The sequence below is a fragment of the Gopherus evgoodei genome, chromosome 5, assembly GCF_007399415.2.
Source record: "Gopherus evgoodei ecotype Sinaloan lineage chromosome 5, rGopEvg1_v1.p, whole genome shotgun sequence".
In the NCBI taxonomy this organism is placed as follows: Eukaryota; Metazoa; Chordata; order Testudines; family Testudinidae; genus Gopherus; species Gopherus evgoodei.
The window spans coordinates 2,455,448-2,478,048 of NC_044326.1; the positions used below are offsets into that span (position 1 = coordinate 2,455,448).

At 50.3% G+C, this 22,601-nt stretch overlaps 1 protein-coding gene across 1 annotated transcript in view; it reads left to right on the forward strand.

The window, feature by feature from the left end:
* The first annotated feature begins 4,949 nt into the window (after positions 1-4,949).
* LOC115652009 (shootin-1-like) overlaps positions 4,950-22,601 on the forward strand; it is a 49,023-nt gene continuing 31,371 nt past the window's right edge. Inside the window, exons 1-3 of the mRNA XM_030563445.1 lie at positions 4,950-4,987; positions 14,285-14,334; positions 19,200-19,260. Of these exons, the coding sequence (XP_030419305.1) occupies positions 4,951-4,987; positions 14,285-14,334; positions 19,200-19,260 (148 nt within the window). The 5' untranslated portion in view covers position 4,950. The remainder of the gene's footprint in view (positions 4,988-14,284; positions 14,335-19,199; positions 19,261-22,601) is intronic.

A 22,601-nucleotide genomic window follows, 5' to 3' on the forward strand; every position in this document is an offset into this window, starting at 1 on the left:
AGGCCTGGCAGAGGGTGTGGGTCGGAACGAGGAAGTTCCAGCCCATCCTGGTCTCTGGAGTTCTGCCGAGTGACATCAGAAGCGAAGGAGAGGAAAACAGACTCCAAAAGCTGCTGGCACTGGCTCCTGTGGAGTCACACTAGAACTTGGGGATGTCTTGGGCAATTGTGTCCACCCTGACCTGGCGCACTGGCCGGTTCCTGAGCAAAGGAACGAACACTGTGGGGTTAGAGAAGCACGGTGGGGCATGTGGGGGCAGAACACATATTGACAACAGGTGATGGGATCATTGCCTGAGGCAACATACCACTATGTGGGTCCTTCCCATGTGGAGCCCTGCTCCTGTGGGAAGCTGGAGGTGAGCAGTGCTTTGTACATGAGGGAACATCTCAGACCTGAGCTCCATCCACCAACAGAACTATACATGGCCCTGGATCTGAGCAGGGCAGACTTTCCTATAAACATTGGACATGTTCAGCACAAAACCATCATCAAAGTCCCCACTGCTGGCCTCTCCCCAGACACAGCTGGGACCAGATACTCCCTGGTCCACTTTCCCTTGCAGCTCCACACGATGCGTCTCAGCCCAAGGACAGTTACAGTACTTAGACTGGGATGCTTCTGAGATCATTGTCAGTCCATGTGGGGCTTGCAAACACTGTTGTGACTGATGGGGTCAGGGCATGTGGACCTGGGAGCTGAGTGGCAGAGAAGCCCGGGCCACCTGGCACGGAGGAAGAAGCGGGCACTATATGGCTCATGAAGGTTTAGCCTAAGACTTTATGCTCTGAAACTAACACAGTACATATAACCCGATGCAGGGAGGCTTATGCACAGACTGACTGGTTAGCTGTTACAACTGACTATTCGTTATATGCGAAATCCAGTCCCTCTTTGAATCTTGCTAATTTCTAGGTTTCAGTTACATCCTGTGGCAGTGAGTTCTACTGGCGAATTGGCTGTTACATGACAAAGCACTTCTTTTTAGTTCCCATTATCTGATGTAAAGGTCCTGTTTAGTCCCTGGAGTATTCCAGCTCTTGCTCCCCTATTCTAGTCATGAGCCACCAGCTCAGCTCAAGAAGAACAGAGAGGGAAGGCTGCTTGGTATGAAGAACCCCCTGGAGATGTACCAATTAAGGGCCAAAGTTATCCTTGATGTAACTCACTAAAGCCGGCACAGTTGCCCCAGGAATGAGTCTGATCCTGAGAGAGGAGTGATTGTGCAACCTGCCGGGGGGGGCAGAGGGAGAGATGTGATTGCTGTTCTAACTAGCTTCAATGTGAATTCCACTTCCCCAATTCCCTTTTCCTGGAAATCCGAACTTTCCGAATGCACCGTGCGCCCCCGGGAGTCCTATGTTACTGCACCCCCTGATGATTAACTAGCATAACCTCGGATTTCAGAGGATTTCCAGGGTTGGGGAGATAAAAGGGGAGGGAAAGGGGACGTAGCCACAAGAGACAGGCGCCGCTTTGGCGCTGGTTGAGCTCTTCCTGGCACTGGCATCCACAGGCGCTGAAGCAACAGTACAAATAGAGAGGAGTACGGCCAGCTGACTCCAACCATGGGCCACTGTCAACTTGATATACTCTGCAGGGACCTTTCAGGGTCCATAGAGCTAGTGAGGGCTTGTCAGCTCGGGACTGTCCTTGTGTCTGTGCAGCGCCTGGCGTAACGGTGTCCCGATCTCAGCTGGAGTCTCCAGGTGCTACTGAACTATCAAGAATACGATAAAGCCTGCCAGAGGCTGCTGTAGCCGTCGAATGGGTTAAACAAAACTGTAGCCAATCACTGGAATGTGAATTGTCAGACAGATGGACGATACTTTCGGTGAGTAAGAGAATCTCTAATGGTTTCTAAACTCTCCTAGGGATTGCCAGACTGGCTCAGCCCCAGACACTGTGGAGGAAGGTGTAAGAACCACGCAGCAGTGGATGTGGGATAATCTGACCCCACGGAGGGCTCATCCTGTTCTGTAATAATCAGATATTGGCTTAAGCCCTGAAGCAGGAGGTTTCATATCTCTACCATTATTTTAGTCAGCATTAACTATTCTACCTCTGGATGGTTTTGTTATCCATAGAAATGTCTAGTCTTCCTTTGAACTTTGTTAATTCCTTGGCCGCAACATCATCATGTGGCGGGGGGTTCCACAGGCTAATTACTCACTGTGTGAAAAACTTCTATCCATTTTCAATTGCATTGTGTGTTCCCCCTCCAACCCCCTGTATCTCTGAAACTCCTTGCTTGAAAAAACACAGACTATCCTCCAAAGCTGCGGGAGATGCCCAAAGAGACACATCAAGAGGAAACAGGTATTTTAGAAGAAGTTAGAAGTACAGGGGAGGGGAGAGGTGATGACGGCGCTGGCAGTGTAATGGACAGCTGGTTCAAATCTCCATGCTGAGCTTCCTGGCGAGATTGCACAGTGAGACGGCAGGAAAAAAGGTCAGTGCAATGATGGGCTGCCTCCACAGGGCATCCCATCATGGCCAAGGGAGGGAATACAGCTCTGCTGCCTGGAATATTCTTCTGGGCACCTCCTCCCCAGAAGGCGTTGAGAGAAGGGCCACAAAAATGGCCAGGGATCAGCTCACAAGGCAAGGCCTAGATCTGCTCAGCGTGGCTCAGGGAGGGGACGTAACTGCTGTTTACAGGTATCTGAAATGTGGAAAGCCTCTGTAGGGGAACAGGTGACCTGGGCTGGCACCGAGCGGGTTCCTGAGGAACACTGAGGTGGGATTAAGGACAGTGCGTGTAGATTGGGCAAAACTTCGGAAGAAGTATCGCAGGCAATGACGTGGCACTGGCTGCGTGAGGGGCTGGCTAAGGGACTCACTCGGATGAGGCCTGATTCATTCTTGTGATCACTTATGATTTGTTGTCCCCATTTGGTACTGGTGTAAAACGGGATCCGATCAGATTGGTGGGGCCCAGGTCTCATTTACGCAAAGGCCCCGTCCCAATGCTCTGGCAGATTAAAGGCCCGTAGAGCAGATGTGTTCACTTTAAAGCCACTTCAAGGCTAGCAGTGTAAACGGTCTAGGAGCTTGTCTGTGCCACTGACCGGAGTAGCTACGGCAGGGTAAATTATTCCACACTAGCGACGCTGGCGTAGCTCCTGGGCTGGGTGCTCTGCTCTCACTTTGGACTAGCGAGCCGTTTACATTCACTCTCTGCCTTCCACTGGAATAGCTTCCCCCTGCAGACAAGGCCTTAATGTAAAACAGAATCTCTTCCACTGTATTTTGTGCCCCCTTTGCCCTTGAGATCACAAGATTCAGGGCCCCTTTAGACCCTTATCATTCCTGCAAGTTGCTGGTGAAACAGCCCTGTCCTGTCACAGCAGCTGAGTCCCTGCGTTGATATAATTGCTACGGGCTGTATGCACCGCTGCAGCTGCCGGTTCACAGGAAGACGGAAGGTTTCGGTTCCCCATGTGGCTGAGGAATGGAACACTGTCATAAACAGATAGCTAAGGGTTAATGTCTCTTTCACCTGGAAAGGGGTAACAAAAAACACCTGACCAGAGGACCAATCAGGAAACAAGACTTTTTCAAATCTGGGTGGAGGGAAGTTTTGGGTGTGAGTCCTTTGTTCTTGGTCCGTTCTTTTCTCGGCTCTGAGAGTGATCTTTCTATCTCCTGGCTTTCTAATCTTCTGTTTCCAAGTTGTAAGTACAAGGATAGTAAGACAATAGGTTTATATTGTTTTTTTGTATTTACATGTGTGTAGTTGCTGGAATGTCTTAAATTGTATTCTTTTGGAATAAGGCTGTTTATTCACCTTTTTTCTTAAGCAATTGACCCTGTATATTGTCACCGTTATACAGAGAATATTTTTAATGTCTTTTTCTTTCTTTTTTATATAAAGCTTTCTTTTTAAGACCTGTTGGAGTTTTTCTTTAGTGGGGACTCCAGGGAACTGAGTCCGCAGCTCACCAGGGAATTGGTAGGAGAAAGAAGTCAGGGGGAAAAATCTCTTTGTGTTAGATTTACTAAGCCTGAATTTGCATTACCTCTGGGTGAGGGGGAAGAGAGATTAGCTCTCTCGGTGCTTGTGTTTCAAGGACTTGAAACAGGGAGGGTAGAATCCCTTTGTTTAGATTCATGGAGCTTGCTTCTGTATATCTCTCCAGGAAACCAGGGAGGGAACACCTGGAGGGGAGGAGGGGGAAGGGAAATGGTTTATTCCCCTTTGTTGTGAGACTCAAGGAATCTGAGTCTTGGGGTCCCCCAGGGAAGGTTTTGGGGAGACCACAGTGAGCTAGGCACTGTATAATTCCTGACTGGTGGCAGCAATTACCAGGTCCAAGCTGGTAACTAAGCTTGGAGGTTTTTATGCTAACACCCATATTTTGGACACTAAAGGGCCGTAGAGCAGGTGTGTTCACTTTAAAGCCACTTCAAGGCTAGCAGTGTAAACGGTCTAGGAGCTTGTCTGTGCCATGGATCGGAGTAGCTACAGCAGGGTAAATTATTCCACACTAGCGACGCTGGCGTAGCTCCTGGGATGGGTGCTCTGCTCTCACTTTGGACTAGCGAGCTGTTTACATTCACTCTCTGCCTTCCACTGGAATAGCTTCCCCCTGCAGACAAGGCCTTAGTGTAAAACAGAATCTCTTCCACAGTATTTTGTGCCCCCTTTGCCCTTGAGATCACAAGATTCAGGGCCCCTTTAGACCCTCATCATTCCTGCAAGTTGCTGGTGAAACAGCCCTATCCTGTCACAGCAGCTGAGTCCCTGCGTTGATATAATTGCTACGGGCCGTATGCACCGCTGCAGCTGCCGGTTCACAGGAAGACAGAAGGTTTCGGTTCCCCATGTGGCTGAGGAATGGAACACGCCCAGCCTCCTGGGCAGATGGGCAAGGAGACCAGTCGACTCACATCAGAGGCAACAGGCAGCACCAGCGTGGAGACACGGCTCTGTCAGCTTGGATCAGAATGGATTGTGCTGGCGACAGCATTAGCCAACTGCCAGGTGAGGGCCCCCCGCTTCTGAGTGCATGTGAGAACATGAGCTGCTAACCGCTGAGCAGGTTCTTAGAAAAGGATCAGAGTATTTGTTAATGAGAATACACATGTGCAGTTGCACTTCCAAGTTACAAGGGTGATCCCATAGTCTGGGGCATCAGCTGATCATCAGCTGAGTCAAGGAGAAAGGTCTCCGCTGTGTGCCGCACAGTGAATGGTCTACTGGCAATGTCTCTCTTCCTACGAGACATCTGGCATTGGCCCCTGGCAGATTGGGCTGGCTAATGGTCTGGTCCAGTGTGGGAGCTGCTGGTTGTATGGGGATCTTAACCCCACTGCAGTCTCACTGATGTCAGGCAAAGGGGTGAGGCTGGAGGAGTCTGACCCGTCCATCTAGGTCTGTCTGCATTGCTAAAGTAACTACATCTGTAGAATCCAGATAATAAGGACAAATGCAAAGTCCTTCACTTAGGCAGGAACAATCAGTTGCACACATACAAAAGGAAATGACTGCCTAGGAAGGAGTCCTGCGGAAAGGGATCTGGGGGTCATAGTGGATCACAAGCTAAATATGAGTCAACAGTGTAACATGGTTGCTAAAAAAGCAAACATCATTCCGGGCTGTGTTAGCAGGAGTGTTGTAAGCAAGGCATGAGAAGTAATTCTTCCGCTCTGCTCTGCCATGCTTAAGTCTCAACCGGAGTGTTGTGTCCAGTTCTGTGCGCTGCATCTCTGGACTTTCTCCACATCTTTCCCTGAAAAGAGCAACAAAAATGATGAAAGGTCTAGAAAACAGGACCTAGGAGAGAAGATTTTAAAAATTGGGTTTGTTTATTCTGGAGAAGACTGAGAGGGGACATGGTAACAGTTTTCAAGTACATAAAAGGTTGTTACAAGGAGGAGCGTGATAAATTGCTCTTCTTAACCTCTGAGGATGGGACAAGAAGCAATGGGCTTAAACTGCAGCAAGGGCGCTTTAGGTTGGACATTAGGAAAAACTTCCTAACTGTCAGGGTGGTTAAGCACTGGAATAAATTGCCCAGGGAGGTTGTGGAATCTCCATCACTAGAGATGTTTAAGAGCAGGTTGGAGGGAGGGATAGCTCAGTGGTTTGAGCATTGACCTGCTAAACCCAGGGTTGTAAGCCCCCCCTTAGGGGGGCCATTTGGGGATTAGTTCTGCTTTGAGCAGGGGGTTGGATTAGATGATCTCCTGAGGTCCCTTCCAACCCTAATAATCTATGATTCTGTCAGGGATGGTCTAGATTATACTTAGTCCTGCTATGAGTGTAAGGGACTGGACTAGATGACCTCTCAAAGTCCCTTCCAGTCCTATGATTTTATGATTCTATAATTAATACTTTGTGGGGCTCCAATATGCAGGGTTTTGGTGATGTGTGGGGGTCATGGAGGGTGTTAGCCCAAGGTAGGTGAAAACCCTGCAATGCCAATGCAAAGTGCAAGGAAGACCACATGAAATATACCAGCAACGAGAACCACTATGCATAATAATGGGAGCCACGTAAATTAACCACCAACTACTTCCCTATGTGACTAGATGGTGTGGGGCTTAACCCAAATCGCAGCCAAGCAGTGAGGCAGAGCAGGGTAAGCATGGGCTATTAGCCGGAATCACTGTCAGGACTCAACCTGTAGGCTCCAGGAAGCATGATACTAATTGCATCTCATTAACATGAAGGAATGGAGTACCTTCAAATACACCTCCATGCCCATGCAACCTAGATGGAGCTACTATAAGATGGATGCAAAACTGGTTGGAAAAACCATTCCTAGAGAATAGTTATCCATGGTTCACAGTCATGCTGGAAGGGCACAACGAGTGGGGTCCCGCAGGGATCGGTTCTGGGTCCAATTCTGTTCAATAGCTTCATCAATGATTTAGATAATGGCATAGAGAGTACACTTATAAAGTTTGCAGACAATACCAAGCTGGGAGGGGTTGCAAGTGCTTTGGAGGATAGGATTAAAATTCAAAATGATCTGGACAAACTGGAGAAATGGTCTGAAGTAAATAGAATGAAATTCAATAAGGACAAATACAAAGTACACCGCTTAGGCAGGAACAATCAGTTGCACACATACAAACTGGGAAATGACTGCCTAGGAAGGAGTCCTGCGGGAAGGGATCTGGGGTCATAGTGGATCACAAGCTAATTATGAGTCAGCAGTGTAACCCTGTTGCAGAAAAAGTGAACATCATTCCGGGCTGTATTAGCAGGAGTGTTGTAAGCAAGACATGAGAAGTAATTCTTCTGCTCTGCTCCGCGCTGATACAGCCTGAAAAGGAGTATTGTGTCCAGTTCTGGGTGCCACATTTCAGGAAACATGTGAACAAACTGGAAAAAGTCCAGAGAAGAGCAACAAAAATGATTAAAGATCTAGAAAACACAACCTATTAGGGAAAATTTTAAAAATTGGGTTTGTTTATTCTGGAAAAAAGACTGAGAGGGGACATGATAACAGTTTTTGAGTACATAAAAGGTTGTTAGAAGGAGGAGGGAAAAAAAAATTTTTTCTTAACCTCTGAGGATAGGACAAGAAGCAATGGGCTTAAATTGGAGCAAGGGAGCTTTAGGTTGGACATTAGGAAAAACTTCCTAACTGTCAGGGTATTCAAGCACTGGAATAAAGTGCCTAGGGAGGTTGTAGCAGGGCCGGCTTTAGGAAGTGCAGAGCCCAATTAGAACAGTTTCAACGGGGCCCCAGCAAGGATGACTTTAAAAAAAAAAACCACGCAAAAAAACACATGGGTCTTGTACTCACCGGGCGGTGCTCCAAGTCTTCGGTGCCACTTCGGCGGTGGGTCCTTCACTCGCTCTGGGTCTTTGGCGGCACTGAAGGACCCGCCGCTGAAGTGCTGCCGAAGACCTGGAGCAAGTGAAGGACCAGCCGCCGAAGACCTGGAGAGCCGCCGGGTGAGTAAAAATTAAAAAGGCACCTCTAGCCAGGGAAGGGATTCTTACTGGGTGCAGGGCCCTCTTAGGCACGGGGCCCGATTCGGGGGAATTGGTGGAATAGGCCTAAAGCTGGCCCTGGGTTGTAGAATCTCCATCATTGGAGATTTTTAAGAGCAGGTTAGACAAACACCAGCTAGGAATGGTCTAGATCCGTGGTTCCCGCAGGTTCGGCTGATCGCAGCTCCCACTGGCCGCGGTTTGCTGCTCCAGACCAATGGGAGCTTCTGGAAGCGGCACGGGCTGAGGGACGTACTGGCTGCTGCTTCCAACAGCTCCCATTGGCCTGGAGCAGCGAACCGCGGCCACTGGGAATCGCAATCAGCCCAACCTGCAGATGCGGAAGGTAACCAAACCAAACCGGCACGCCAGGGGCTTTCCCTGCCCAAGTGGCCGAACAAGTTTGGGACTCACCACTCTAGATAATACTTAGTTCTGCCATCAATAGAGGGGACTGGACTAGATGACCACTCAAGGTCCCTTCCAGTCCTATGATTCTATGTTATACAACTGTAATGACCTTGCTGGTGTGTGCATACCACTGCCCCCTGCAGGATGGAAGCTGAACTGCTTCACTGTGTGTCATGGGCCCTATACTGCTAGTAACTAATGGAGATTACCATTTTGCCCAGGTAGTGGGGGGCTTGGTGGATCAGAGCTCTGTCTCTGCTCTTGCTCTGAAGTTTGGCCTGGCTGTGGTATGGAGCCACATGGCAGCCCTGAACGGCCCCGGGTTTGTTACCCTATAGTCTGAACAGGAGGACACTGGGAATCCAGCATATCTGGGCTGCCCAGTAATGTTCTGAAAGCTGCTTTCCAATTTTTCAGTAACCTTTTTGAAGTGTAGATAACCAGAATGGGACAGTGTCCCAGTAATGGTCCCACTGAGCCATACACCAAGGCAATGCCACTTCTCTACTCCTACTTGATATTCCTTTGCTCTTGCATCCAATGGTCATGTCCTCCCTCTTAGCTACTGCATGGCACTGGGAGTCCATGTTCCACTGGTCATCTGCTGCGGCCCCTAAGTCCTTCTCAGAATCACTGCAGTCCAGGATACAGTCCCCCGTCCTGTAAATGGGACCCACATTCTTTGCTCCTTCACATACGGCCTGGGTATGCAGTAGTGGGCTATGAATTGCAGCACTTTTCACCTACGCCAGGGTGGGTCAGAGTCACTGGGTCTGCTCTTTCTCATAGAGTGGGGGAGGGTGTTTCTGTGAGGGGGGTTCTACCCCTGGGGGCCCCGGCTGCTGCGGTCCCCATTCCAAACCCCATCACCGGCGCCCCCAGCTTCCTGCATCTCATCAGTCAGAGATGTTAAGAGATGGAAAAGTCACACGTTGTCTGTCTCCCCCGGACACTCCTCCAGCCATCGGATTGTTCCCTGCTAAGCCCAGATAGTACCATACATGGAGCCTTCTTTCCTGGGCTCCCAGCTGCTTCCATTGGCCCGCATGGCTCCCAGGGCTTTCACTTCCTTGCACACCTGTTTGAGCCCTGTGGCCAAACCCTCGCAATGAGGAAAGGTGGGGTGGGGGGCTAGCGCGGCTTCCCTCGGACCAGGGGTAAAGAGCCGCTCTCTCAGCCTGAAGGGGGCGGGGCCAGGCCAAGCGTACTCCACCCACCGGAAGGGGAGGGCTGGAAGAGGAAGTATAAAGGGCGGAGGGGAGGGAGGGAGGCAGACGCAGACCGTTGGCTGCTCCCTTCAGACCCTGCTGCTGAGCCAGGGGAGGCCCTGGACCAGGAGAAACCTGACCTGGAGGAAGGACTGGGGCTACCAGGGCTGCCCGCCACCAAGTACCCGGAAGATCTGGAGGAGCCTCAGGAGGAGGGGGAGCTGGAGCTGCCAGCAGCCAAGTACCCGGAGGAGCTGGAGGGGGAGCTGGAGCTGCCAGCAGCCGAGTACCTGGAGGAGCTGGAGGAGCCTGAGGTGGAGGAGGAGCTGAAGCTGCCAGCAGCCAAGTACCTGGAGGAGCTGGAGGGGGAGCTGGAGCTGCCAGCAGCCGAGTACCTGGAGGAGCTGGAGGAGCCTGAGGTGGAGGAGGAGCTGAAGCTGCCAGCAGCCAAGTACCTGGAGGAGCTGGAGGGGCCTGAGGTGGAGGGGGAGCTGGAGCTGCCAGCAGCCGAGTACCTGGAGGAGCTGGAGGAGCCTGAGACGGAGGGGGAGCTGGAGCTGCCAGCAGCCGAGTACCCGGAGGAGCTGGAGGAGCCTGAGGTGGAGCGGGAGCTGCCAGCAGCCAAGTACCCAGAGGAGCTGGAGGGGCCTGAGACGGAGGGGGAGCTGGAGCTGCCAGCAGCCGAGTACCCAGAGGAACTGGAGGAGCCTGAGACGGAGGGGGAGCTGGAGCTGCCAGCAGCCGAGTACCTGGAGGAGCTGGAGGAGCCTGAGACGGAGGGGGAGCTGGAGCTGCCAGCAGCCAAGTACCCAGAGGAGCTGGAGGGGCCTGAGGTGGAGGGGGAGCTGGAGCTGCCAGCAGCTGAGTACCCGGAGGAGCCTGAGGTGGAGCTGGAGCTGCCAGCAGCCGAGTACCCGGAGGAACTGGAGCAGTCTGAGGTGGAGTGGGAGCTGGAGCTGCCAGCAGCCAAGTACCCGGAGGAGCTGGAGGAGCCTGAGGCGGAGGGGGAGCTGGAGCTGCCAGCAGCCAAGTACCTGGAGGAGCTGGAGGAGCCTGAGGGGGAGCTGGAGCTGCCAGCAGCCAAGTACCCAGAGGAACTGGAGGAGCCTGAGGTGGAGGGGGAGCTGGAGCTGCCAGCAGCCGAGTCACCGGAGAAGCTGGAGGAGCCGGAGGGGGAGCTGGAGCTGCCAGCAGCCGAGTACCCGGAGGAGCTGGAGGAGCCTAAGGTGGAGGGGGAGCTGGAGCTGCCAGCAGCCGAGTACCTGGAGGAGCTGGAGGAGCCTAAGGTGGAGGGGGAGCTGGAGCTGCCAGCAGCCGAGTACCCGGAGGAGCTGGAGGGGCCTGAGATGGAGTGGGAGCTGGAGCTGCCAGCAGCCGAGTCACTGGAGAAGCTGGAGGAGCCAGAGGGGGAGCTGGAGCTGCCAGCAGCCGAGTACCCGGAGGAGCTGGAGGAGCCTAAGGTGGAGGGGGAGCTGGAGCTGCCAGCAGCCGAGTACCTGGAGGAGCTGGAAGGACTGGAGGGACTCCGTCAAGGAACTGGGTAGGAAGGGGCCCAGGGACAGAACTGCACAGTGCAATGAGTCTGTTTGGTCAGCATGTTGCAGAGGGACCCCGCTGACCCGGTGGCAGGACCCTCGCCCCGCCACTGTCCGGGCTCTGGGCTGGAATGCAGTGGAGTTGGGTGGGCCTGCATTCCCCTACCCTGGCCAACACACCTTAGGTAGCAAAATCTCCGTAGTGCTATAGACTCTTGCCAGCACTCCCCTGCCTAAGGGCCGCATAGACCTTTGCCGGCGTCCCTCCCTCTGCTAATTCACTAGTGACAGACGGCCTGATAAAGGCCAGCCAGTAGGACAGTAGCTACCCACCTCCCCCTAGGGCTCCTTGGGCCAACTGACATGGGTCACAGGTGGGTAAAGTGATGCAAAGCGATCAGCATCGCCAGCCCCAAACGCACCACAGTCCTGCGTCAGATCCCTAAAAACTCATGAGATTGGCTTGGCAAGCTGTCGTGTGTGGGCTTAGCGGGCGTGAGGACCAGCCTCAGGGCAGGCTGCTAAGAAGCAGGGAACAAACCCCAAATTGGCTGTGAGTTTTATGCTTAGATTTCACTAACCAATTATCAAATGTAAACTTCTCAGATGCTGTAACAGCCTGAATATGGAGTCACAGACAGTCCCTTTCGGTGCTCTGATCTCTCTTGCCACCCAGGTGAGCTGCCTTTGTGACAGATGGTCCCTTACACCAAAGATCACAACTATATCCAGGTTACTCCCACTCCCAAAGGACCAGTCACTTACCCCAGATCAGTTGCACCTTAGATCTGACAATGCTTGTAGCCAATCCTATAATAAACTGTCTAAAGATCAAGTATCAGAGGGGGGTAGCCGTGTTAGTCTGGATCTGTAAAAGCAGCAAAGAGTCCTGTGGCACCTCATAGACTAACAGATGTATTGGAGCATGAGCTTTCATGTACCTAGAAGCCTCCTACTCCAAGACAAGCCCAAGAAAGAAGCCAACAGAATTCCAGTGGCCATCACATACAGTCTCCAGCTAAAGCCCCTCCAACACATCATCAGTGATCTACAACCCATCCTGGACAATGATCCTTCACTTTCACAGGCCTTGGGTGGCAGGCCAGTCCTCACCCACAGACAACCTGTAGCATAGTCTCATCAGTAACTGCACACCACACCATAGTAACTCTAACTCAGGAACCAATCCATGCAACAAACCTTGATGCCAACTCTGCCCACTAATCTAATAATGGAGATATCTTATCTCCTAGAATTCAAAGAGATCCCAAAGGGTCATTGAGTCCAGCTGCTGCCTTCACTAGCAGGACCAAGTACTGATTTTTGCCCCAGATCCATAAGTGGCTCCCTCAAGGATTGAACTTATAACCCTGGTTTAGCAGGTCAATGCTCAAACCACTGAGCTATTCCTCCCCTACATAGCTACACCAGTGACACCATCACAGGACCTAACCAGATCATTCACACCATCACCGGTTCATTCACCTGCATGTCCACCAATGTAATATACGCCAGCATATGCCAGCAATGCCCCTCTGCTATGTACATCGGCCAAACTGGACAGTCCCTACGGAAAAGGATAAATGGACACAAATCAGATATTAGGAATGGCAATATACAAAAACTTCTAGGAGAACATTTCAATCTCCCTGGACACAAAATAGCAGATTTAAAGATAGCCATCCTGCAGGAAAAAAACTTCAGGACCAGACTTCAAAGAGAAACTGCTGAGCTCCAGTTCATCTGCAAATTTGACACCATCAGCTCAGGATTGAACAAAGACTGTGAATGGCTTGCCAACTACAAAACCAGTTTCTCCTCCCTTGGTGTTCGCACCTCAACTGCTAGAAGAGGGCCTCATCCTCCCTGATTGAACTAATCTCGTTATCTCTCGCCTGATTCTTGCTTGCATATTTATACCTGCCTCTGGAAATTTCCACTACATGCATCCAATGAAGTGTGTATTCACCCACGAAAGCTCATTCTCCAATACATTTGTTAGTCTATAAGGTGCCACAGGACTCTTTGCTGCTGTCTAAAGATTAATTAAGTAGGAAAAGGAAATTAGAGTTATTTACAAGGTTAAAACAGCTAAACACAGATACACACATGAGTTCCGATCTCAAGTTTCGAAAAGTCATAGAAGTTTCTATAATAAGCAAGCTGTGTGTGTCTTTTAGGGCTAACCCAGGCCAAGCACTGGGGATCTTTTCCTTATGCCTAGTAATTCTTGCCCCTCAGAGTCCAAGCAGCATGAAAGATACAGTTCCTCCTTGTCAGGGCTTTTTATTCCTTCCCCCATCCTGCTTCGAGTTACAAATTCAGCTGTTGGGAGGAATTCAGTTGCATGTCTCCTCTCCGTGGGGTGGAGAGCAAACAACAAAGTCTTTTATTCCCTGATGTTCCACAATAGCTCATCTGACGTAGATGGGCCTCCTTTGAGGGACAGGAGACAACACCTCCTGTTGGCCCCTAGTATTTCATGCTAGTTAATGCTCCTCTCCCATCTAGTGATTCGCAGTTACAGAGCAAACACTTAAATGTCACCTTATCACATGGGATACGGGTATTGTAAATGAGATTAATGCAGGCAGCAATTGACAAGCAGTCCATAAAGTCTGTATACCAAACACATTCTTATCATTCCAATACCTATCTGAACAACACTAACACAGAGCTGAGCCAGATTGGTTTCCAGCTACGTCAGTGTTCAGGTGAGAGCTAGGGTTCTTGGCATGTCATGGCTTAAAAATCAAGAGACATTTTTAAAAAACAATTAACAGTGGATTCTCACATCCTCACATGACTCCAGGAGTTGGGGCTTGAAGGAGAATACTAATTCACATGAGACTTGTGGTACAGTCGCAGGAGTTGGAAATACTGTGGTATAAATGCAAAAAGCTACCAGTGGTGGCTGCTTTTCTGGAGCAGATGACTTAGTCCCGGGATATGGCCCTAAAAGGCACAAGGCACTCTCGACTCCCATAGATGTCAGGGTATTTGAGGGTGCTGGGTCCCTCCCGGGGGGTTGGAACGCACATGGGGACCCTTCAGCTGAAGGCAATGCAGGCATGTAAGTGTGATGACCCACAGCTTGAATGCTGAGCGCTCCTGCAAAGGTTTCATGCTTCTTGCTGACCGTTGTAACTTCCTGCTCTGCTTTCTGTTCCCTGCAGCCATTCTGGAGTCTGACAGCGAGTCCTCTGAGGATGAAGAAGTGGCTACGGTACAGAGTTGTTTTCTGTTTTGTTTTTATTCCCCAAGCAGGGATTTCCCTACACCCCTCCTGAATTTCCCCAACACTCCTCCCCGCAGTTTTATGAACTAGTTACGTGAAATGTTGCCAATTTAGTAATTGTTTGGACATTTAAATTAAAATTGAAACATTAATACACACTTTAAAAGCATATAAAGTGTAAAAAACTATCATAGATTTGAAAAGTATGAACGGAGACTAACTTCCTAATACAGCTGTTGTTTTTTATGACAATGTCAATGCATTCATTTCAGTGATATTGGCCAACCTAATAATTTCAAATGATGATTTGTAAGCAACGTCTAAATGAGCTCTCCCTGACAACCAGTGATGAGCTGGGGGCTGGGGGGAAAGGCTTCAGGACCAGATTGTATTTACATTCATACCTAATCTACCTAGGTATCCAGCAAACAGAGCTGTGTTGCGCAAGTGATAGATTTTGGCTGGGGTTGGGTTACAGATCACTTGAATGCGGGGGGTAATGAAATGTTGTTCTTACTGTAGGAGTAAAGGGCAGTAGAACTGTACTTAACCTGTTCTGATTGAGGGCATCAAGAGAGAGGGTGGGGACAGGTGTTTTGCCTGATGGTCTGCCTGAGTCACAAGTACTATTTGACCTGCCCCTCTCCACTGTTTAAGAACAGAGCTGATCAGGCTCCATAGACAGTCTTTTGTTCTGTTAAGTGACCACTGCAGCTGAAGTCACTGACAATCAGGTCTAAGTGCTTAGACCTGCTGTGGGACAGTGTTTCTGTGGAAGAGACGGCCCAGACTACACTAGCAATGAGGTTCCCCCACTGAGAGCTCAGCTGAAATCACTGAGAGCTGGTGGAACCTCAAGAGACCAACTCGCAGAGGTCACAGTGGCAAGTGGCAGCAGAAGATGGTGGCGCAGGGTCATTGGCAACAGAGCGATGGAGTGAACGATGGCACAATGAACAGTGGCCAGAGTGAACACTGAGCAGCTGGAGGAATGAGCAAGGTGCCTTCTTGCCCCCCACCTGGGAGGTGAACTCATGTGAAAACACCTCTGAACTCTGAGTCTCCACTGACCAAGGACAACACTAGTGAGTGTTAATGAGGCTGTTAAGAATGCTGGAGACACAACACAGTTCATGCCAACAAACATGGCTGTGGCATCATACTTTCTACTTAAGCAAGAGATACCACACTGTACGAACTGGAGGCCAATGTTAAGTGCTGTGACAGACCCAAACCAGTGGAGTGCAGGAGTCTGGTAGAGGGCAAATATACTGGTCACTGGATGAGTAGTTTTCTGTTCCCTGAGTGACCAGAGCAGGGGCTGCACTAGAGTAATCAGGAACCTGCTAGAACCAGTTAAGGCAGACAGGCTGATTAGATCACCTGCAGCCAATCAAGGCAGGCTAATCAGGGCACCTGGGTTTAAAAAGGAGCTCACTCCAGTCAGGCCAGAGCAGGGATGGCTCTAGGCATTTTGCCACCCCAAGCACGGCAGGCAGGCTGCCTTCGGCGGTTTGCCTGCAGAGGGTCCACTGGTCCCGCGGCCTGTGGGAGGTCCGCCGAAGCCACGGGACCAGCGGACACTCTGCAGGCAAGCCGCCGAAGTCAGCCTGCCTGCTGCCTTCGCGGCGACCAGCAGAGCATCCCCAGTGGCTTGCCGTCCCAAGCACGCGCTTGGCGTGCTGGTGCCTGGAGCCGCCCCTGGGCCAGAGGGATCCAGAGGAGAGGAAGTGTGTGTGAGGAGCTGGGAGCAAGAGGCACAAGGAGCTGAGAGTAAGAGGCTGTGCTGCTGGAGGACTAAGGAGTACAAGTGTTATCAGACACTGGGAGGAAGGTCCTGAGGTGAAGATAAAGAAGGTGTTTGGAGGAGGCCATGGGGAAGTAGCCCAGGGAGTTGTAGCTGTCATGCAGCTGTTACAAGAAGCACTATAGACAGCTGCAAGCCACAGGGCCCTGGGCTGGAACCTGGAGTAGAGGGCGGGCCCGGGTTCCCCCCAAACCTCCCAACTCCTGATCAGACACAGGAGGAGTTGACCCAGACTGCGGGAAAGATCACTGAGGTGAGCAAATCTGCCCATAAGCGCAGGACTCACCAAGGTAGAGAAGGAACTTTGTCACAGAGCATTGTCACTTGTTCATCCTGAAGTTGAACACTGGTTCTGAACAAGACCAGCAAATGCTCACTGTCTTTCTGCAAGAAACTCAACTGACTAGCGAGAAGCATGTGGTGCAACAGTGAAAGACACAACAGTTGAAAAAGTGAAGAACTCTCTCATCACATGCAAAAAAATTTGCATACATGGCTGATGAATGCTCCAATGCAAATGAGCATCAAGTATTAAGTCATCATGTATGTTATCCTGATCTCAGGAGTAGGCCAGTAGATGCATTTCTAGACGTTCAAGTTACAGAAGACACATCGGCTGCATCTGTGAAAACACACATCTTAGAGTTAAATGCTTGTCAATTGGACCCCAAACAGATGGCTGCTTGTGCATTTGATGGAGCTGCTAACTCCTCTGGAAGACATCGTGGAGTACAAGCTTTGCTCAGAGAAAAGTGTAACCTTAGTCTCTCCTATATACACTGCAGAGGCCATCTACTCCAACTAGCACTAGCACGAGCTGCAGAATCTTCAAAAGACATCTAAAAAGCTATAAAATTAATGTCTTCATTATGTTCTTTTTTCAGCAAGAGTCCAAAAAGACTGAATATCTTGGAAAATATAGAAGATACACTGGGACTGAAGTTCAAATTAGTCCAACCTGGGAAAACCCTCTGCCTTTCTCATGAGCAATCCTTGGTTGTTGTCTTAAAATTACTCCAGCTATTATTACTGGCTTTGGAAAGCATCTACCAAGATGGGATGGATCTAAGTAGTGAGGCTGGTGGATTACTTTTGCTACTACATTCAGAGAAGACTATTGCCATTCTCTCTCTCGTAAGCCTACTGTTGAAACCACTTAGGTCATTAAAAAATGCCATCCAGGCATCTGCTTCAACAGTAGTAGATCTTTATTTAGCAATAGAAGGTACATTTGGATCAATCAGAGAGCTATCCATTGAAAAAGTACTGGAAGAAGCAAAGACTTCAGTCAAGAAGTTGACTAATGAAGGCATTTATATTGAATCTGTAAGTGAAGAGGACAAGAAGTGGTTAAGACAACTGAAAAAGTAAACAGACTTGATTCTTAAAAATCTACAACTGCGACTTCTAGATTCTACACAACCTCTATGTAGCTTTTACAAATCCCTGTCCTATAAAACACCGACAGTTGCGTGGAGTGAGGCACTACCAGCAATGGGGCTGCCATGTGTTCAGGACAGAATAGAGAATTTGAACACAGAGTGGAACACAGGGGCGGCTCCAGGCACCAGCACGCCGAGCGCGTGCCTGGGGCGGCAAGCCACAGGGGGTGCTCTGCTGGTCGCCGTGAGGGCGGCAGGCAGGTTGCCTTCAGCGGCATGCCTGAGGAGGATCTGCTGGTCCCGCGGCTTCAGCGGACCTCTCGCAGGCATGCCGCCGAATCCGCGGGACCGGGGACCTCCCGCAAGCAAGTCGCTGAAGGTAGCCTGCCTGCCATGCTTGGGGCAGTAAAATACCTAGAGCCTCCTCTGGTGGTATATCATACAATGAATGAATGAATGAAGACTTGACTTCAGCTTCTTTTTTACCATCACTAGTGTCTTGACGCGACCTTTGTGCTATGTTTCCTGGGATGAAAGAAGTAGGAATTCATCTCTTGCTACTCCCAGTCACAAGAGCTACAGCTGAGCGGTCTTTTACCTCCTTGAATAGAATTGTGTGTTCTGAAAGAAGTCGCCTTCTGCCTGATCATGTGAATGAACCAATGAGCATATCAGTTGAAGGAATGGAAGTACTGGACACACGAGAAACCACCAAAGATGAACACATTGCATTCAAGAAGTTCATTAACAGACTTGTGCAAAATTATAAGAAACCAAGAAGGACGTAGATGTCGCGCTTCACAGAAGGCTTGAGTAGCCAATGTTAATTTGTTTGATGATTTTAAAACTTGAGTTAAATCTAATAAAATGGTCATGAAACATTTTTCAGTTTTTACTATAGTGCCATACAGCCCCCTTTCACCCTCATGGTCTTACCCCTCATTGGCTCCTGTAAATTCAAACAACCCCCCCCCATTTCAGTTCCTGGGGAAAGCACTGTCCCTAAATCCACACATTGGGCAGAGTTCACAAAGTGCTGTGCAAAGTGTCATCAGCCCCTGCCTTTGCGTTGCATGGCAGAATGCAGGGGCTGTCTCTTGCTGGGTGTTCGTATGGAGCCTGGCATGAAGGACATAATCTCTCTGGGCATAATCATTCTTGAATGGACAGACTTATTATTTCAGCAGAGTCTACATCTTCCCCAGAGGCCCCCCTTCCACTCAAAGCCCTGCACCAGTGCAAATGGATCAGGACCAAAATAACTAACCCAGCCTGGCCCAGAGATGGTAGAGCCAAGGGGACCGATTATGGGGCAATAGTCCCTCTCTCATGGCCCTGTGCTATGGGGGGCATTGGGCGAAACACAAAACCAATGTCCTGATCAGTCATGGTCAGTGAAAATGACCAAGCTACAGAGCAGCAAGTAGCCCACTAGTCTTGACCAAATCCTAACTCGGGTGACTACATTTCCTTTCTCAAATCCCCTGCAGTTTGAATACAGGATCCCTTGCTTCCTGTCCCAAACCGTGGCCTGGTGTTAAACAATGATGCCATACACCACCCCAGAGGTGGCTGCTTCTGAGTGGTGGGTGAAGTGGTTTGGGATCCTTCGGGACAAAAGGTGCTGTGTACGTGAAATGTTGTCTCCTTGCTTCTGCCTGCAGCATGAGACCCTCCTCCAGGAGAGGGATGAAGCTAAAGAGAAGCTGTGTGAGTTTGAGCAAGGTGAGTCCTGTTCCTTGGCCTCCCTCTTCTTCCTCTCCTTTCTCCCTAAAATTCCCAGGAGAGAGACACGGACATTTATGAGGTGTGTAGTCTCCAGTGTCATTAAAGATTGCGGGATATGGAGACTGGGAAGTAGATAGCGGAGCCTGGTCTCCCAAAGCTAACCTCCCGCCTGTGCAGGCAATAGGGCAGCATGCTGGGAGCCAGGAGACATGGGTTCTCTCCCTAGCTCTGCCACTGACCAGCTGGGTGCCTTTAGACAAGTCACATCCCCTACCTGTGCATTAGTTCTCCCTAGCTATGTATCTTACCACACCCATCAGAACAGGGCTCTGAACTCAGTCAGGGCCTCTGGTGCTACTGTACCATGGTCAGAGTACTGGTTAAGCCAGGACACGGGAGATTCTAACCCCCCTGTTGTCCAGACCTGTTCCTCTCATCCGGCAGCCTGGGATGAGCAAAATCCTGGTCTGGTGAATCCATTTTTCCTGCATACCAGACAAGCTGTGGATTAAAGCCACGGGGTGCGCTGACTGCCAAGTGCATCTGACCTGAGGATGACCATGAAATCTGGCCTCCTGCTTGCAGTTCCTTGTGACCACCAGGGGACACCTGGGAAAACAGACTCTTTGCCTGGCTGGCTGAGCCGTTCCATTCCTCCTGCAGCTCAGTGTCATGACTCATGTTTATTACAGCAGTACCACCGGGTCAACCACGAGGAGGGCCCCTTTGTGCCAGGCGCTGCACAAACACTCTGATATCAAGGGCCCTGCCCCATAGAGCTGGAAGTCCCAGGATACATCTACACCAGTGCTGGAGCTGTAATTTCCAGCTCAGGCAGACATATGGGCACCAGCTTTTTTCAAGCTCGTATGCTAAAAATAGCAGCGGAACAAGCAGAGGGACACACAAGCTGCCCAAGTACAGACCTAGGGTTTCAGACGGGATCATAGCTGGGTGGTTAACCCATCCCACCACTCACACCACCCCAGCTATGTGGCTATTTTTAGCACTCTAACTCAATCAGAGCTAGCCTCGGTATGTCTGCTCAAGCTGAAGAAGACACCCCTGGCTTCAGTGTGTAGACATGTTAATAGACCAGACAGATAGCTTCCTCCCACCCTTTGGAAGCAATGCACGGCCCACTCAGTGCACTGTGCAGCTACAGAATCGGGGGCCCTCCTGCATCACAAGGAGGGGAGGGGCCCAACTGCTGAGTTGCGAACACGTGCCCCGCTGTTGCACAGACAAGCGACCCCGAGGTGCTAGGAGAAGGAGTACATTCTAGTCAGGTTCCCTGCCCAGATACATGGGACCTGTGCTGCTCCATCACCCACCTTCGCTATCCTGGGATGGTGCATTGCACAATCCTGAGTGCCCCCAGTGGCTTCCAACCTCGCCCACCTTTGCCCTGATCTCCTGCACCCTCTTCTTGAATAACAACGAGCTGCAGACGGGTCCTCGCCTGGGCAGCTGGGGGAAAGTTCAGCCCAGCACCCATCCCCTCTTCGCAGGGTGAGCTTTTTGTTTGCCGTCCCCCCCCCCCACTGGCAACACTCGGCATTATTTTATTTTATTTTATTTTATTTTTACTCTTCCGGCGTCCCCCCCCCCCCTTATGTCCCAATATTTTGTTCCTCTCATCTGGTCACCCTAGGAGTGTATGGATATCAACCACCTTTACTTTACAGGAGAAAACATCCCTGGTCATGCTGGTACCTCCCGCTGGGTGGGCAAACAGCCCTCCCCGGCCAGTAGGGATCCCCCATCATCCCGCTCACTCCCAGGGACAGATAAAACATGTGGGCTCCAAACATGTCGCAATCTGACTTCTTGTGTGTGAGTGAGGGATGCTGCCCCCAGTGACTGGGATCATGGGAAGGGCGATAAACCCGCTATCGGCAGCAGCTAACAAAGCTGCTTTGTAACTCACGTCGGTGACTCCGGGGTCCTGGTCACCTCCCGGCCTGATGAGTGACATATCGAACTAAAGGGCTGTGGTAGATACAGGGCTTGAGACTGTTGCTGGTGGGGAGTGCGGGGCGCTGACGGGTTGGTGAGAACAGAAAGATTGTTCTTGGGGTGGTCCTAGATCTGGAAGCCCCAATCACATACATCTGGCTGAGAGATGACCCCTGCCCTCAAAGGATTTACAGTCCAAGCCCCCAAGGTCAGGGAGGGTTTCTTCACCTGTGTGAACAGGTGAGCAGAACCGGATCAAGCCGCAAGTGTCAGGTCAAGCTCTGGTCGTGTCCCAGGGGCTGGGCACATTTTGCTTTGGGCTTTGTAACTGCCAAGTGTAAGACACAACCCCACTGGCATTGGGCTGCAGAATACCAGGCCAGGAAGGGTGGCCTCTGGGCTAGCTCTAAGGGCAGGCGAGCAGGGCATTTGTCCTGGGTACTAACTTCCAGGGGGGAAGCATAGCACGAGCCTTTTTTTTTTTTTTTTTTTTGCTCTGCTCTGATTGGCTGGCTGGTTTTGCTCCACTGATTGGCTGGCCTTTTTTGCTTAGTTACTGGGATGCTGAAGCCATTTTCCACCTGGCTAGCAAAACAGCTAGGGATGCTCCGGGATGGCTAGCAGGTAGGGTGCTGGACTAGGACTCTACAGACCTGGAGTAACAAGGGCCAGTGGTGGCCTGGAACATTTTTGACAGATGAGGTGCACATCACAAAATAGTCATTTCTACTCCCACCCAATTTATAATTGGATAGCTATTATTATAAGACGATTTTTAAATGGAAAAGAACCATAGGAATGGCCAGGTTGGGTCAGACCAGTGATCCATCTAGCCCAGTCTCCTGTCTTCCGACAGCGGCCAATACCAGGTCCCCCAGAGGGAATGAACAGAACTGGGAATCATCAAGTGATCCATCCCTAAATTAAATCTCTTTACAGAGAAAGAAGAAGAGCAATTCCAAGTAAACAAAAATAGTTTACAAGTCCAAAGATTTTCATAATAATTTAAATATCGGCTTTGGTTAAAGTCCTTGTCATACACAGATAGCTAAGGGTTAATGTCTCTTTCACCTATAAAAGGGTTAACACCAGTAACCTAAAACACCTGACCAGAGGACCAACCAGGAAACAAGACTTTTTCAAATCTGGGTGGAGGGAAGTTTTGGGTATAAGGTCTTTGTCCTTTGTCTTGTGTCTGGCCCTCTCGGCTCTGAGAGTGATTTTTCTGTCTCCTGGCTTTCTAATCTTCTGTTTCCAAGTTGTAAGTACAAGGATAGTAAGACAATAGGTTTATATTGGTTTTTTTGTATTTACATGTGTGTAGTTGCTGGAATGTGTTAAATTGTATTCTTTTGGAATAAGGCTGTTTATTCACTTTT